The sequence below is a fragment of the Penicillium cosmopolitanum genome, assembly GCF_028827165.1.
Source record: "Penicillium cosmopolitanum strain IBT 29677 chromosome Unknown utg000009l:1.0-9042332.0:1.0-9050551.0, whole genome shotgun sequence".
Taxonomy (NCBI): domain Eukaryota; kingdom Fungi; phylum Ascomycota; class Eurotiomycetes; order Eurotiales; family Aspergillaceae; genus Penicillium; species Penicillium cosmopolitanum.
The window spans coordinates 1,052,512-1,067,008 of record NW_026622679.1 but is presented as its reverse complement, the minus strand read 5'-3'; the positions used below and the strand labels follow the sequence as shown (position 1 = coordinate 1,067,008).

The 14,497-nt window shown below is 52.1% G+C and overlaps 5 protein-coding genes across 5 annotated transcripts; 2 read left to right on the top strand and 3 right to left on the bottom strand.

The window, feature by feature from the left end:
• Positions 1–1,081: 1,081 nt before the first annotated feature.
• Positions 1,082–3,326, bottom strand: N7509_008477 (tetratricopeptide repeat protein; the record flags this gene model as incomplete). Its single annotated transcript, XM_056633114.1, has 3 exons — positions 1,082–1,223; positions 1,290–3,148; positions 3,222–3,326. 3 exons carry the CDS (start codon positions 3,324–3,326, stop codon positions 1,082–1,084), a joined length of 2,106 nt encoding a protein of 701 aa, XP_056483734.1.
• Positions 3,327–4,854: 1,528 nt separating this feature from the next.
• On the top strand, positions 4,855–5,919 carry N7509_008476 (uncharacterized protein; the record flags this gene model as incomplete). The annotated part of the gene is made up of 2 exons (XM_056633113.1): positions 4,855–5,304; positions 5,506–5,919. 2 exons carry the CDS (start codon positions 4,855–4,857, stop codon positions 5,917–5,919), a joined length of 864 nt encoding a protein of 287 aa, XP_056483733.1.
• Positions 5,920–6,578: 659 nt separating this feature from the next.
• N7509_008475 (DUF1776 domain-containing protein) lies at positions 6,579–8,189 on the bottom strand (the record flags this gene model as incomplete). The annotated part of the gene is made up of 4 exons (XM_056633112.1): positions 6,579–7,418; positions 7,476–7,639; positions 7,745–8,087; positions 8,157–8,189. The coding sequence occupies 4 exons, from the start codon at positions 8,187–8,189 to the stop codon at positions 6,579–6,581; spliced, it is 1,380 nt and encodes a 459-aa protein (XP_056483732.1).
• A 736-nt stretch (positions 8,190–8,925) lies between these two features.
• N7509_008474 (metalloendopeptidase WSS1) lies at positions 8,926–10,274 on the top strand (the record flags this gene model as incomplete). Its single annotated transcript, XM_056633111.1, has 2 exons — positions 8,926–9,209; positions 9,260–10,274. 2 exons carry the CDS (start codon positions 8,926–8,928, stop codon positions 10,272–10,274), a joined length of 1,299 nt encoding a protein of 432 aa, XP_056483731.1.
• Positions 10,275–11,320: 1,046 nt separating this feature from the next.
• On the bottom strand, positions 11,321–14,336 carry N7509_008473 (snoRNA-binding rRNA-processing protein DIP2; the record flags this gene model as incomplete). The annotated part of the gene is made up of 3 exons (XM_056633110.1): positions 11,321–13,928; positions 14,004–14,258; positions 14,320–14,336. The coding sequence occupies 3 exons, from the start codon at positions 14,334–14,336 to the stop codon at positions 11,321–11,323; spliced, it is 2,880 nt and encodes a 959-aa protein (XP_056483730.1).
• Between the last annotated feature and the right edge of the window lie 161 nt (positions 14,337–14,497).

Below are 14,497 nucleotides of genomic sequence, written 5' to 3'. Positions count from 1 at the left end.
TATCCGGGGTCCCTTGGGTCCCTGCGGTCCTCATTGGTTGTCAGTGAGACTAGCTGCACTGGAGGCGCTCCGCCAAGCCCGAACAGCCAATCTGCGTCAAAGCCAGCAATGCCTGGCGATGTCTGGTCAAGTGAGCACCGAGAGCACCGAGTACCGCAGTGGGAAGAATTCCCGTCGTGGCGTCAAAAGAGATGGGCCCTCGGGGCCAGTTAGAGACAAACCTCCGTAGCTTTCATGAGGAAGTGGGGATGGTTCAAGTTCTGGTTCGCCGTATTGATTGATTAATTATACGCAGGAGCTAGACGGGATGAACTACAAGGATTAAGAGGGGGCCATTTCCCAGGCCCTCCCGGTTTGAAGCACGATAAAGTAGTTGGTCGATTAGATAGATCGTCACATGCTACACAATGCCCTATGCAAATATCCACACCGCGGCCGAATTGTGTCATGAATTCATCGCGAATCGTCGCACGATTCACCAAAAGTGTCTGCCGGGAAATGACCAAGTGGGGGGAAAATAAAAAAAATAAATGTCACAAGTGAAAGAGATGTTCACGGAAATGGGAGATCAGCCCCGTAAGAATATGGCCAAGAAACGAAAATGGTCAGGGGGGGGAGCGAAGAGGCACGTAAGAAATAAAGATCAAAAATATGCCACAGGAAGTGGGGAAATGGAAAAGTGATAAAAGGCAGAGGGTATCCACGAAGAAATGAAGTATTAGGCCTGCGAGGCAGGTGGCTGGAAAGTCCAGCTAACGTGGCTCGAAAATAGCTGCCCAGGCGGCTTTGGTAGTAAAGGTGCAGAATGACTGGAAGAAAGGAAAAGTGATGAAGTGATGAATGATGGAACGTAATGGAAAATGTGAAAGATGGTTGACAACCAGAAAGGAGTGGAAGAAATGAAACTGACCTCTCCGAGAAATGGAAGAAGGTCGTCAAGGGAATTTATGAGGAATCAGCTCAAAACGCTCCAAAAACACTTTGCTTTGGGATGCAAGATGGAGATGGAACAGTCCAGAAGGACGCCCATAAGAATGATACAAAAGGCGAACATCAGTAACATTTGTGCAAGTGAGACAGTCTATGCCTCTGCCGCAGACTTCTTCCGCTGGAAGATGCTGCGGGTCCGTGATTTACTGCGCGGCTTCTTGTCGCTGCTAACAGTGCGCCCACGGGAGCGGCCGTTGGATTTGTCTTCGGCCATATATTTGTCCTTGTAGATCCTGTGAGGAACCGGTTAGTCGAGGTGTTGAAGGGGGAGGAATATTGATGTTCGGGTGAGTACATACCAACTATTTCCAACCATGCTCATGCCGTTATCCTCGGCCTGGCGGTAGAACCGTGCTGCTTTCTTCATATCCTTCTTGCAGCCTACACCCTCTGCATAGCAGAATCCAGCCTCAGCCATGGCATCGACATCACCCCATTGTCCGGCGATCTCGAAGCAACGAAGGGCCAGGCCTTTATCCTGGTGAATACCCCAGCCATTGAGATAGCTGACGCCAAGTTCATAGATGCTCAGAGCAAATTGGGCCCGATACGCCTTCTGTAGCTCCTTGGCTTTGGATGCGCCAGGGGCATCGGGATTCTCCAGCATTTCCAATCCAACCGAGTCCACGGCCTTGCGTAACCATCGCACTCCTTCTTGTTGGTTGGATCGCATACCCCAGCCATGACGGCAAGCCAAGGCGTAGAGCAGCATACCGGTAGGGTGGTTTTGCTTCGCAGCTATCCGCATATGATAGGTGGATTCGTTCAAGGATCCCTTTTCATGCAGATCGATACCCATTGAAACATGGTCGTCGGCTGTGAGAGTGGCCGGGCTGGCCTGGGTATTGGCGGTCTGTGGGCGTGTAGTGCTTGCCGAATCGGCAGATGAAATAGTATCATCCTTTTCATTGCTCTTCGACTTAGCGACCTCCTCCGCGGACCGCCGGGGCGGAGTAACTGGCGGGGCGACTGCTGCTGGTGCCGGTGGGGGTCTTGGCGGCGAGGCCAGAACAGGGGGAGCTTGTTTGATTTGCGTAGCAGGCACTTCGTGCATTGAACGGGGCTTGGGCGAGTTTTCCACCTCCCGACGCGCGGTAGGGGGTGGAGTGCGAGCGAGGCGCGGTATCTCTTCCGAATGGCGAGGCGGAGAATTTTCGAACAAGGGCTCGTTCCACTCAAAATGCGGTGTTTGCAAGCCTGCAAAAATCACCGAGTCTCTGGACAAACCCCGTCCTCGCGGGAGATCATACTTAGCATATGTATACGAAGAGACAGCAGACGACGGTTCGCCTTCGATTGGATTTCCCATCGCATCCGTAGCCAAGGGCAGAAGGATCGGCGTTGGCTTGCTAGAGCGGTGCATATGCCTTGGCTGGTGGCCCTGAGGGACTGACGTTGGTTCTGAGGTAGCTGACGGACCAGGGGCAGAGAGACTGGTGCTTGATCGACTGAGAGGACGGGAGAAGTTGAACGACGGCCGGGGCAGATAACTATTTGAGGTTTCGGAGCTCAAAGAGGGCGATCGAGGGTGTACCCGAGCAGGGAACGTGGACATGGGTGAATATGGCAGCGAGACAGCACTTCCAGAAGACAGCTTTCGCGGCTTCGAGAAAGTAGAGCCCGCATTGGAGCTGCTATAATCATCATCCGAGCTCTCTCTCTCCGGGTGACCGACCCGTGTACTACTGGAAGGCCGCGAGTTCGGGGAATGGGGTGGAGCCAAGGTTCGAGGGATGTGAAGTCGTGACGAAGACACCGAGTCGGTCGAGTTATCGCGTGAGGGATTGGTGAAGGCGACCCCCACGGGGGGAGTATCACCGGCGAGCGATGCATCCTCCTCGGGGGATTCTGCGCGTGGGATGTCATATCCACTGCTGCTGGTTCGTAGCATTGTACTCCGAGGGGTAGAATGATCATCTTGGACTTCGGTATTGCTACTCGCATGCGAGACGGAACTAAATCGAGGGTGTTCTGAGATTGGGCGGTATTTAGGTTCCTCGACCTCTGGAACGATGTTCTTCTGCGTTGGTCTTCGAGTGAGAGTTTGACCCTCGCCCTCGCTCGAGCGTCCTCGGAAGTATCCCGGTCGGCCATGGGAAAGGGAGCGGGCGACACTGGAAGGGGGCAGACGGCTCATGCGACGATCACCTCGGCGGGACTCGTCAAGTTGGCGGGCGAGGAATCGGCCCTGGGCCGCGAATGCATCTAGGGGGGGAGAGGGCGGGGGGAACCTCGCCGTCATAATGTTCGATGCGCGGAGAGGGCATGCCACTTCGGAGGGTATCGTGGGAGTTGGAGCGACATTCCTCTAGACTTCGAGGGGGCCACGCCGCCATGGTGGGGAAGGGGGGTTGGGAGGAAGAATGAGAGGGAGGAAGATTGAACCACGACCTTTCTTTGTCTCCAGGGGTAATGCGGACAAGATCAATCGTCCAATGTGGCGGGTATGGTGTAGGCGAGGTGAGATGAAGCGAAACGTCACAGGGGTCCAAACACTCTAGTCGTTCAGAGTCGGGGCGAATGTCTCAGGGTCGGGTGGGGGAACATTTGGGTTCAAAGATGGGCGATACGAAGGTTGAGGGGAGAGTATGGTGATGGGGCGTATAGTATGGGGTTGATGGGCGGGGGGGGGCGACAGAGGCCAAAGGAAAGACAGCCCTTTCGGAGAAGGATGAAGAAGTCAAGTTGACATGCGTCAGAGAAAGAGGCAGAGGCAGAGGCCCAGCAAAACAGAAAGGAAGAAAGGAGCGAAACGGGCGAGGCCCTGACGATCGCAATGGTAAATAGATCCACTTGGGGATTTTATTGTCGTGGCATTGGGAGGTTCTCCATAGAGAGGAGTGCCCGTCAGGGCCAGTCACGGGGGGATCCCGTGACTTCAGGGGTGCCAAGGTGCCAAGCCGGATCACCTAATCACCACCAAAATGAGGAATTTATGTAGTGTATAAGCATACACTAGTAGCCTAAATACTTGTATTTACCCCAGATTACGATTAGTGTGATATATTCCGTACAATATGTAGAGTATAGTATACAAAACTACACTATACTATAGAGTATACAATAGATGTGAGCAGTCTACTCGTAGGGTACAATGCTACAAATAGGTACGATAGTATACCCACAATGTTTCATCATCCTTGGTTCACCAATCAAATCCTTCCAGTGGAGAGGCAGTGGAGCCGTTTCTTATTTTGGCTGCAGAGCGGTTTGATCCTGCCTTTTCTGGTGGGGTCCGTTCGTCCCATACTCTATATCGTGTTTATACTCTTAGCATCCTGAACTATAGAGTACGTCACAGTATGTACTTTACACTATCTACTTCACAGCTATCTTCAAACTTTGGTTTATATACCTAGTATGCCCCATTACCATAACCTAGTCCTTGTTAATCCTAGTGCAATGTATGAATCATCACTCGCACTAGCCCCATTGCTACCATTGCTACCTCGGATCGGTTAGTCTACTTTTGCAGCAACCCAAGTGGGCTACATGAACTGCCAGTGGCCTCGCTTACCTCTCCCCCTCAAGCAGGCAACGTAAGCCGACATGCTCACATGTAGAGTCTATTCAGCCTAGCTGCGGGCGAGAAGGCCAAATTTCACCTAATTCCGTCGGTCTAATTCTTCTCTGCCTTGCCAGGTTCGACTTTTCCCCAGTTACTTAAATGTCGGGCTGAGTTGAGTCGAGTTGATGAGTCGCGTGCCCATCCATTTCCGTCGAAGCTACGAGACTCCGCCGCTTTAAGAACCCACGATCGCATCGTGTTGGCCCCACGCAAAAAGATTTTCACAGATCTGCCTCTCCAGGCTGGTGTGTAAATCGCAGATCTCTCATCTCATCTCATCTCACTGGTATCTCACGATGCGTCGCATTCCATCCTCGACCCTCTTCGGTGTCGATCCAGTTCACGACAACCTCCATTACTATGAAACGAGCTGGCTCCTCTCTCCTACTCTCCTCGCTAGTCTGCGCGCCCTCATATCGACCTATATCTTTGTCTCGATCTTCTTCATTTGGGGCTGGGATGGTACCCATGGGGATCGCGACGCTATCGGCCAGTCCTTTAGCTTCTTCACCTGGTTAACTTACTGGGGATTGGGCTTCTATACCCTCTTCGCCGCTATTCATACTGCTTGCTACGCTCACACTGGGCGCTCAGTACTCTTCGACCGTTGGCCGCGAGCCCTGCGTGCTATGCATGGCATTCTTTACACAACTATCACCGTGTATCCACCACTCGTTACCCTGGTCTTTTGGATCATCCTCTTCAAGCCGCCATTCTATAAAGAAGTATTTACGGGCTGGTCGAATGTACGTTTTTTCCCTTCTCTCGTCTCCCCCATCCATGCAGCCTTGTCACAGCCCTGTCATGGGATTGCCATGGGATTGCCATGTGCAAGGCGGATGGTCTGAGCGCACGTCGCACTTGATTGCGACACACCACCGGCACCACCCCCACATTCCAATCCTTCGAGCTAAAAAACAGCCCTAATGCGCAACATGGTTACACAGATTTCCCAGCACGGCCTCAATTCGCTTTACGCCATTCTCGAAATCGCCCTCGCAACTACAGCCCCACATCCCTGGATCTACATCCCGTTCCTCATCCTCTTCCTGCTACTCTATCTCTGCGTCGCATACATCACCGTCCACACCGAGGGCTTTTACGCCTACAGTTTCCTGGATATCAAGACCAATGGATCGCCGCTCGTGACCGGGTATTGCTTTGGTATCCTTGCTGCGATCTTGGTCATCTTCCTCGTTACGTGGGGGTTGATCTGGCTGAGGAATTGGTTGGTTAAGGGGCGGATTAAGAGATCGGCCCGAGACCCTCTTTATGGGCAGGATCGCTGCCGCGGTCTCGAAGCAGGGGACCAGGCTGGGGTGAAGGGTGAACCGTGCGAGATGAAGCATGTGCAGGTCTAGGTAGTAGTTACGCCGTATATTGACTTGACTTGAGTTGATGCTCGACTCGACGCGACCCAGTCCTGCAGCTGGCTGTGAGGAGTTATGCACAAAACTAGTATTTACATACTTGCTACGCTACGACAAATGACTGACGACAGCTGCAATCGCAACTGCCTGATCAGATCAGATTACGACTAACCGAGTCCATGAAATGCATGTGCAATAATGCAAATGCAATAAATAATTATTATACTTATCCAATTTATCCAATTAATTAATCGATTGGCGCCTGAGCGAGGAGTATCATAATGTATGTACAGATTATTCAAAAGTAAGGTCTCAAGAAATGAGCAAAGATGAGTTTTTCATCACACCAAAGCGTATTCGTCACCCGCATATTCCATACGAGTGACGGCACTGGTACTGGGAGGAACTGGAAGCAGGTATATTCGTGCGCGGCTTTCGTCACAGCTCGCAGCATGTGGCCGACGATACCTACATCCATAGGACCAGAAAAGGCCGTCAATGTACACTCTGTGCCATGCACACCGAACACAATAACCAGAGAAGAGAAGTCCAGTTCACTTGAGGATAGGGGCAACTACCGCCATACCCGCCCATGCAGACCCTCTGGTCTGCATCATTCTTCTTTTCGAAGAAGTCTAGCAGGGATACCACTAGACACGCTCCCAGCTAGTCTCACTGCCACTGCTAGGACTACCCATGGGCGCCGAATGTCCACTACGGTAGCCCATCATTAATCCCACAAGGCCGCTGGGCATCCACGCGCCAATCACGCTGTAAGACCGAGCCCCGCGACCTACGTACATAATAGACTTCTTGCGCGTACGCCGGCCGATCCAATCCCGGGATGCCGGTTCCAGGGCATCCATCAGAGCGTGGTGTAGGTTTCGCGCGGGTGATCCGCGCACGGTGCTAGGGCCGGCGGATGCGACGGGGCGCTGTTCGATGCTGGAGAGGTACTGCGGGCCGTATAGAGCTCGTTGCTGCGCACTCCAGGCCAGGACCTCGGTGCCGGTGATTTGATTTTGCGCATTGCGGTATGAAGGGCCCAGGTCGATGTTTCCAAGTCGTAGCTCCACGACATCAACGTTGCCGTGTTCGAGGAGGCGAAGTTCCTGACGTAGAGAGGTGGCAAAACCTGAGATAGCCCGGGTTGTGGCAACTTCCGGTCCGGCAAAGGGTGCCGACAGGGATGATGAGATGGATGGGTAGGCGAAGATTATCGTACTGCTGTTGTTGCGGAGGGTCAAGAGTGGTAGGAAGACTTGTGCGGTGAGGATTGGGGAGAGGAGACGGGTGTTGACGGTATCGGCCCATGATGAAGGTGGGATTGTCGCGACAGGGCCTGCGGCGAAGTTGGGGGATGGCACAATAACGACGCCGCTCAGCTGGCAGGTGTGAGGAGGCATGCCGGGGAGGGGAGATTGGGGCTGTGTGATCAGTGAGCGCAGTTCGTGCAATGACGGATGCAGCTCGGAGGGCGTGGAGGTTCCCTATTTCATATCATGTTAGATTTTGCTTGACTTCCTTTGATCTGGCAAGAAACCTACGGCAGTCAAATCCAACCATAGAGCCTTGATATCCGTCCGGTTCTCAGACCGAACAATGTGCTCTTCATCTGCTGATGACACAGTCACGTAGACGATGTATCCACGGCGTTCCAGATCTGCAGCAATAGCACGTGTCATAGGCTCATGAGGCGATCCAGCGATGACTATGCGTCGGTATGGTTAGCACATGTACCATATCAACATATTGAATGGAGCAGAAGGCATCGCATCCCATCGCTCGCATCCCGTGTAAGGCCTTCTCAACGTACCAACAATCTCCTTCCGGGCTCCATTGCCAGCCTTTCTCGCTTTCCTCCGCTTTCCATTCAACTTCTTACTCCCATAGTAAAGAACACATCCGGTGCCAACAAATGCGAGGATAGCCGCCGTCCATGCGCGATTCCGAGTCATCCAATTTTGCACCCGGTCGGTGAACCCACGGGGATGGCGCATGTTCTGAGCGTTACGCACAGACGGGCGCACCTGTGATGGAATCCATGTCTGCTCGGAAAGAGTATTTCGGATCGTGGTGGCCGCATGGTCGACTTGTCGGTCGATCGAGTCGGCAACCTGAGTCGAGTATCGCCTTACGTCATGGGGTATGGACGCGAGCTGTGTTGAAGGGTCAGCATGAGGAGGGGGATTTCCAAGTCAAGTTTCAGTGCATTTGATGCAACTCACGTAGTCAAAGAAGAACTGATCGTCGCTCGTCATTTTGTTGAAGTGAAATGCTGGAAAAGAAAAGAAAACTGTTGATGATAAGAATTGCGATAAACCAGTCTCCGCTTTGGATGGGTCACATGACGTGATGAGCAATCGAAGTAAATAAATCAGTTGCATTTTAATAAATATACGGAATTACCTTGATATATTGCTAGATGGGGGTTTATTCATTCGGTTTTTATCTCCGAATGTTGTGAGTGACTTCAGTGTGCTCTTTCATAGTATTACTTTGGTCAGATGTATATTTGTCTGTCATACTAGTCTAGTATTACAGCGGCCCGGGGCAACAGAACATGAATCTACTACTGTCGTCCGAGGATACCTAGGTATTCGAAGCGACCCAGGTAGATCAAAATATTCCCAGGTGAACACTAATACTAGCACTAGTACTAAGCTATATTATCTGACAATCACCCTGGCTGTCGGTATATCCAAGCATAACCACAAGCCAGTTCTGACCGGCCGACATGATTAGTCATAGCGATGGATGCAAGGCCAGGTCCTGGCAAGTCCCTTTTGTTCGCTCTCTTTCAAAGACCTCGCGAAACCACTTCGAATAACCAGCCGTGATGCAAATGTATTCCAAGGTCACTATATTGCCATGAACCTTTTTCTTCTCGATCTTGAGTTGTGCGATTCGCGTCAGCGCGTATGATTCCAAATCGGCCTAGCCGGTCATCCAGGGAATATGATACTGCTAGGCTGATTGCATCTGTTATGATACAACATGAGAGAACTTGACTCTCTCATCGGCGAATATCGCCATGAAAAGAAACGCCCCCGTGAATCAGAGGCCCTCTTCATCCTCCGCAAAGTTGCCTCGGTCGTCAAGCCTATCATGCGCCAGCGCTCCTGGCGAGTTGGCGCCCTCTGCGAGTTCTACCCGGGACAGAAAAACCTTCTAGGGCTGAATGTCAACTCGGGCCAGAAAATATGTCTAAGACTACGATATCCCTCGGATCAGAAGCAATTTCTTCCTTTCGAGCAGGTTGTCGATACTATGCTGCATGAGTATGATCTTCCACCTCCCGTCCACGCATCACTAAACTGATCAAGAGCAGACTGTGCCATATTGTCCACGGGCCTCATCACCGCGAGTTTCATGCACTGTGGAATCAGTTGCGGGATGAGCACGAGGAGCTTGTCATCAAGGGATACACAGGCGAAGGTTTCCTCTCTCAAGGCAAACGCCTTGGCGGGACTCGAATGCCACCTGACGAGGCCCGCCGACAAGCCCGTGCTGCTGCTGAGCAACGAAGGATCCTCAATAAAAACTCCGGGAAGCGTCTTGGAGGCGCCCCCGTGCTTCGAGGAACAGACATCCGCAAACTGAGAGCAGATGCCGCGCAGCGTCGTGTGGAGGTGACAAATGGGTGTGCCTCGGGAACGGACAGAAGCACCGAGCTTGCCGAGGAAGCATCACGGAATGGCTTCAGGACCAAAGCTGAAGAAGATGATGCGAATGAAGAGGCGATCCTTCAGGCCTTCATTGAGTTGATTCAGGAGGAGGAACGTGAGAAGTATGGATCGTCATATATCCCCCCCAAGCCAGGAGAACCCAGCTGGACCTCGCTCAGGCGAATCATCTGTTCCAGAAGTCTCCCAGGATACGGCACAAGCTGGTACTTCAAAAGCAGCTGCACCGAGTACACCCCAGGGATATCGTCAGGACACACGCCAGAAGTATTGGACCTCACAGCAGACAATAGTTCATATGAGGCCCCTTGGACGTGTCCAACATGTACGCTGGAGAACCCGTCCAGTTTTCTCTGCTGCGACGCATGTGCCTCAGAAAGACCAACGCCGAAAGAGAAACAGCCTACCACACACCCGGAACCCAGACGTTCCGAGCAACCTACTTCGAAAAAGCGTCCGCTTCAGATACAAGAGGACGAGCTGCCCGCGCGGGATACATTCGCATTCAAGAACCGAAACCGAGCCCGAGACACCCTTGCTTCTATGGATCGCGATACGAGCAAACGGCCTCTGGGATGGCTTTGCGAGAAATGTGGTAGTTTTATGGAGAGTCAGTGGTGGACGTGCTCGGCTTGTGGGAAAATGAAACCTTCCTCTTGACGAAGATGGTTTGACTGGACCTGTGTCCTTCATTGGCTACAAATGAGACCATGAAATTAGATCTTTAGAAAATAAATAGGATTTCATCACGTTCTTATTGGAGAACAATTCATCATAGTATTGTACAAATTACAATACATCCAGCCGTGGCAGTCGGAGGCAATAAGTTTTCGATAAACTCTTTGATTAGAACATCTAGTCACTGTATGCTTCTCAGACAAGTCATTAAAACAATTTGCTGAAGTGAAAAAGAGCTACTCTGCTTTTCAATTGCTATCACGAAAGCACCAAGCTTGCCCGAGCCCCATAATAATCAACACACGTGACCCACTAGCTAAGCAGACCCACCGCATTCCCATATTTTTCACCAACTTCATCTCTCCCCAACTCTCCTCCTTCCCCATTCGAAATTGCCAACCGTGGCCCCAACCACGAGCCAGCTCAGACAGAGTCTAGAAATGTGCTAGAATATCCGTCTAGCTGGCCACAACATACTACCGGTACGTGTCACGCTTACTCTAATCTCCCAACCAGACACGAAGACAAGCCGGACCTTCGAATGATGAGACTTTGCATACGAACCGAATTTTTTAGGAAGAGCCGGAAGAGGTATGGCAGCGGTACTAGAATGTTACTGTCTGTCGTCGATGCTTATAATGGTTCCGCTGAAAGGAGTTATACCGGCTTGTTGTCTTGGTTGTGGATGGCACATGGTCGCGTGAATTGGTTTTGCTAATACGATTCCAATTAGGTCTTTGAATATCGCGTTGAGAGAGGCTTTCTTTATAAATTAAGTACTAGTAGCGAGTGCGCATTGGAAACTGCCAGTGGCTGGAGGCTCGCTGGCCCAGGGTTATGATAGACATAGTTTCTAGAATCAATCGATCATATTCGAACAGATCAAGTATAATACATCCCTTGTTCGAAACTCCCAAGGATATAAAACTTTTATACGATAAACATAAATCCAAAACAAAAGAAGGCCATCTAGGACCCCGACAACGCCGATTGACAATGCTCGTACCAATCAATCCCCTTCCCTCGCTCTAAGCGACGCTCATGAACTGCCGCTTCTTGCCCGACCCCTGCTGTGCTTGTTGCGGTGTCCAGTTTTCCTCGTCGATGTAGTCCTTCGTATTGTGCTCACGGATCTGGTTGCTGATGAATTGCAGAGCAGACAGGTTGAATCCCATCTCATCCTTTTGGCGGGACAGCACGCGGCGCAGTGCTGCGCGGATGCTGTCGAGCATCGGGCGCATGATCTTGCTCGACACGATTTGACGGTGATGCGTCTTCAGCATGAAGAAGAGCACGCGGCAGGTCAGAGCGACGTTCCACTCGCGCTCGGCCCAGATATTGAGGAAGGTGAAGAGGTATTCGAGTTTGGAGAAGGGAAGGACCAGCAGGGCGTCTTGTAGAGCAGCGGCTGGGATCTTCTGCACGGTGTTCAGAACATGCTGCTCAGCCGAGACGTTGTTCAAAGCGATATAGAGAGGGTTGCGATCAGGGGGCGCGGCGTTAGGGTTGGCAGCCTTGACTCGGCGCCAGTCCTCCACAACCGCCAGATCCTCGATACCGAGATCCAGAGCTTCCATGATCTTTTCTCCGGCCATGAGGGTTCCTGTGGTTTGCTTGCTAGCGTCGACTGCTTCAGCCTTCTCGCCATCCTCTCCGTCCTCGTCTTGATCGAGAGATGCGGTGAGTGTGTTGTCGTACTGCTCCTCCATCTCCTTCTCGCGTTCTTCCTCCAGGAAGAGTGGCTCATCGGTTTGCTGCCAAATGCGAATGCTCTTGTCGTGACTAGCACTGACAATAAAGTCACCGGAACGGCTCATGGCTAAGGCCCAGATCTCTCCGTGGTGACCAGACAGTTTCTGGATGTTCTCAAACTTATCACCGTCCCAGTACTTGATCACTCGGTCCTTACTGGCACTGAAGAAGTTGTGTCCATTTCCATCCTTGTTGTGCGGGACGAATGCCACTGACATAACGCTGTCCTCGTGGGCAAGAAGAGCCTTGTGGCAGTCACCAAAGTCCAATCCCCACAGACGGGCGGTCTTGTCAGCTGAACAAGTCACGATCATCTTGCTATCGTAGGAGATATCCATGCTGAGAACTGGAAGCTTGTGACCATAGAGGTTGAGGAAAAGTTTGAGAGAGTCGACGAAGAAGACCTTGACGGTGTTGTCCAGCAAAGAGACCGCGAGAAGTCGGGCGTCCGGCGAGAACCGAAGGCTGAGAATATCGTCGCTGACCTTTAGAGTTCTCGTGTGCATCAGTTTGAGACGGGGAGTAGTGCGCTTGGTACCGGGGATCTCCTCCTGAACGACCTTGAATTCCCAAAACTTGGCCGTCTTGTCAGCACTTCCACTGACCATGGACTTGCCATCCGGGTGAACGTGAAGGGACCAAACAGGGCCATCATGCGCCTTGATCGTGTCCAGCAGAGTAGAAGACGCAATGTCGAACACTTCCAGTTCGCCATTCTTGTTACCGACAACCACAATCTTATCACCAGGAAGGAAAGCGGAGCAGAGGGCATAGCCACACTCCAAAGTACGCAGACAGGTCTCAGTTCGAACATTCCAGATCTTCAGGCTACCATTCGAGGCGGACGCAAGCATGCGGTCATCAGAGCTCAAGGCGATAGATCGAATATCTGTTCGGTGGCCGGGGATGTCGACAGCCAAGTTGCGAGTGTATGCTGATTCTTCCTCATCCTTGTTCTTCTTGTTGGCCGGGACAACATTGTACGACTCCAGCTGGTTGTTGGTTGTCGCAGCTAGTAGATTCAACCCGCTAGACTTGTTGGTCATCCAATCAAAGGAGCGGACCTTTCCACCCGTCCGAACAATGACATGAGAGACGAAGACCTCTGTGATAGGAGGCGAGGCGGAATCCTTGGCCTTCTCCTTCTCAGCCTCGGCTTCCTTCTCCTCGCCCTCGCGCTGGGCATCCTTCTCCTTTCTGCGCTTCTGCTTTCGTGCCATGCTCTTCTGGACCTCTGTTTGTGAGCGAATACGCCAAATCTCAACGGCCTTCTCCGAGCCATGGAATCCAACGTAATCCAAGCGAGGGTGGAAGTGAATGCCGATCGTGCGATCCTTGCCGTGACGGTAGAAGGTGCCTTGGTCTGTAAGAATCCGGCGGCCTTTGGCACTGACGTTTTCCTTTGAGATTTCAATCATCGCAGCCTCGTCGATAGACCAGACCTTCAGCTCTCCGTCGTTTCCTGCGGTGATGCAGCCGCCCTGATCGGGCGAAAGACCCAAGCTCCAGCATTCGCCATTGGACTGCGCAATGTGTGTTTCGATGCAATGCTGTGATGCCAGATCCCAAACCTTGATCAATGCATCCTTTCCAGTGGTCAACAAGAAGCCTGCATGGTCGCTCATGCCCGAAGCACTGAGTAGCTCGGGAGACGGGAAGAGGAAGTGAAGCGAAGTGATCTGATCGGTATGTCCGCGGAGCTTGAAGAGACCAGTCTCAGAGATGAGGTCCCACAGGATGATATCGGTGTCCCTGGAGCCACTGGCGAGGCGCACACCAACATTATCGAAAGCCAGCTTGGTGATGGCGGATTTGTGACCGTTGAAGGAAATTATGATCGAGCCGGTTCGAGAGTCCCAGATACGGATACTGCCATCGTCGTAGCTAGAGTAGAGAAAGAGAAGAACAAGTTAGCCCAAGAAGACGCAGGGTCTAGCGACAAGTGGGAATCGGACTTACCCAACGGCGAAGATATCTTCATCGGTTTTGCTCTGTGTAACCACCGTCACTTGCGCTCTGCAGGCGGAATCGCGCCAGCGGCCGAGCAATTCTCCCTTCTTAACATCCCAGCAGAGAACCTCCTCACTGGCACCGACAATGGCTCGACCGGCGCCAGTTTGGCGAACTGCGCCGCCAGTCTGCTCATCCTTGGCCCAGATCGCATTCGAGGTCGCCGAGGCGACGAGCCCGAATGTATTCGAGTGCTCGAATTTGCTAGAATTAAAAAAAGAGTCAGTAGACCGCACAGTGTACCCGCAGTGTCAGATCAACTCACAAGTAAGATTTCACCATCGTGGGTGGATGGGAAAATTTTTGGAGAGAGCTGCTATCGATAGGACATTTTCATTACGGCGGCAGCGACCAACTACGGGCGGCGGCAGCGACCAACCAAGTTCCCCCACCGCCCATGACGATCTCGCGCGGGAAGCCTTTCCCCCCCAAAACTGCGAGAC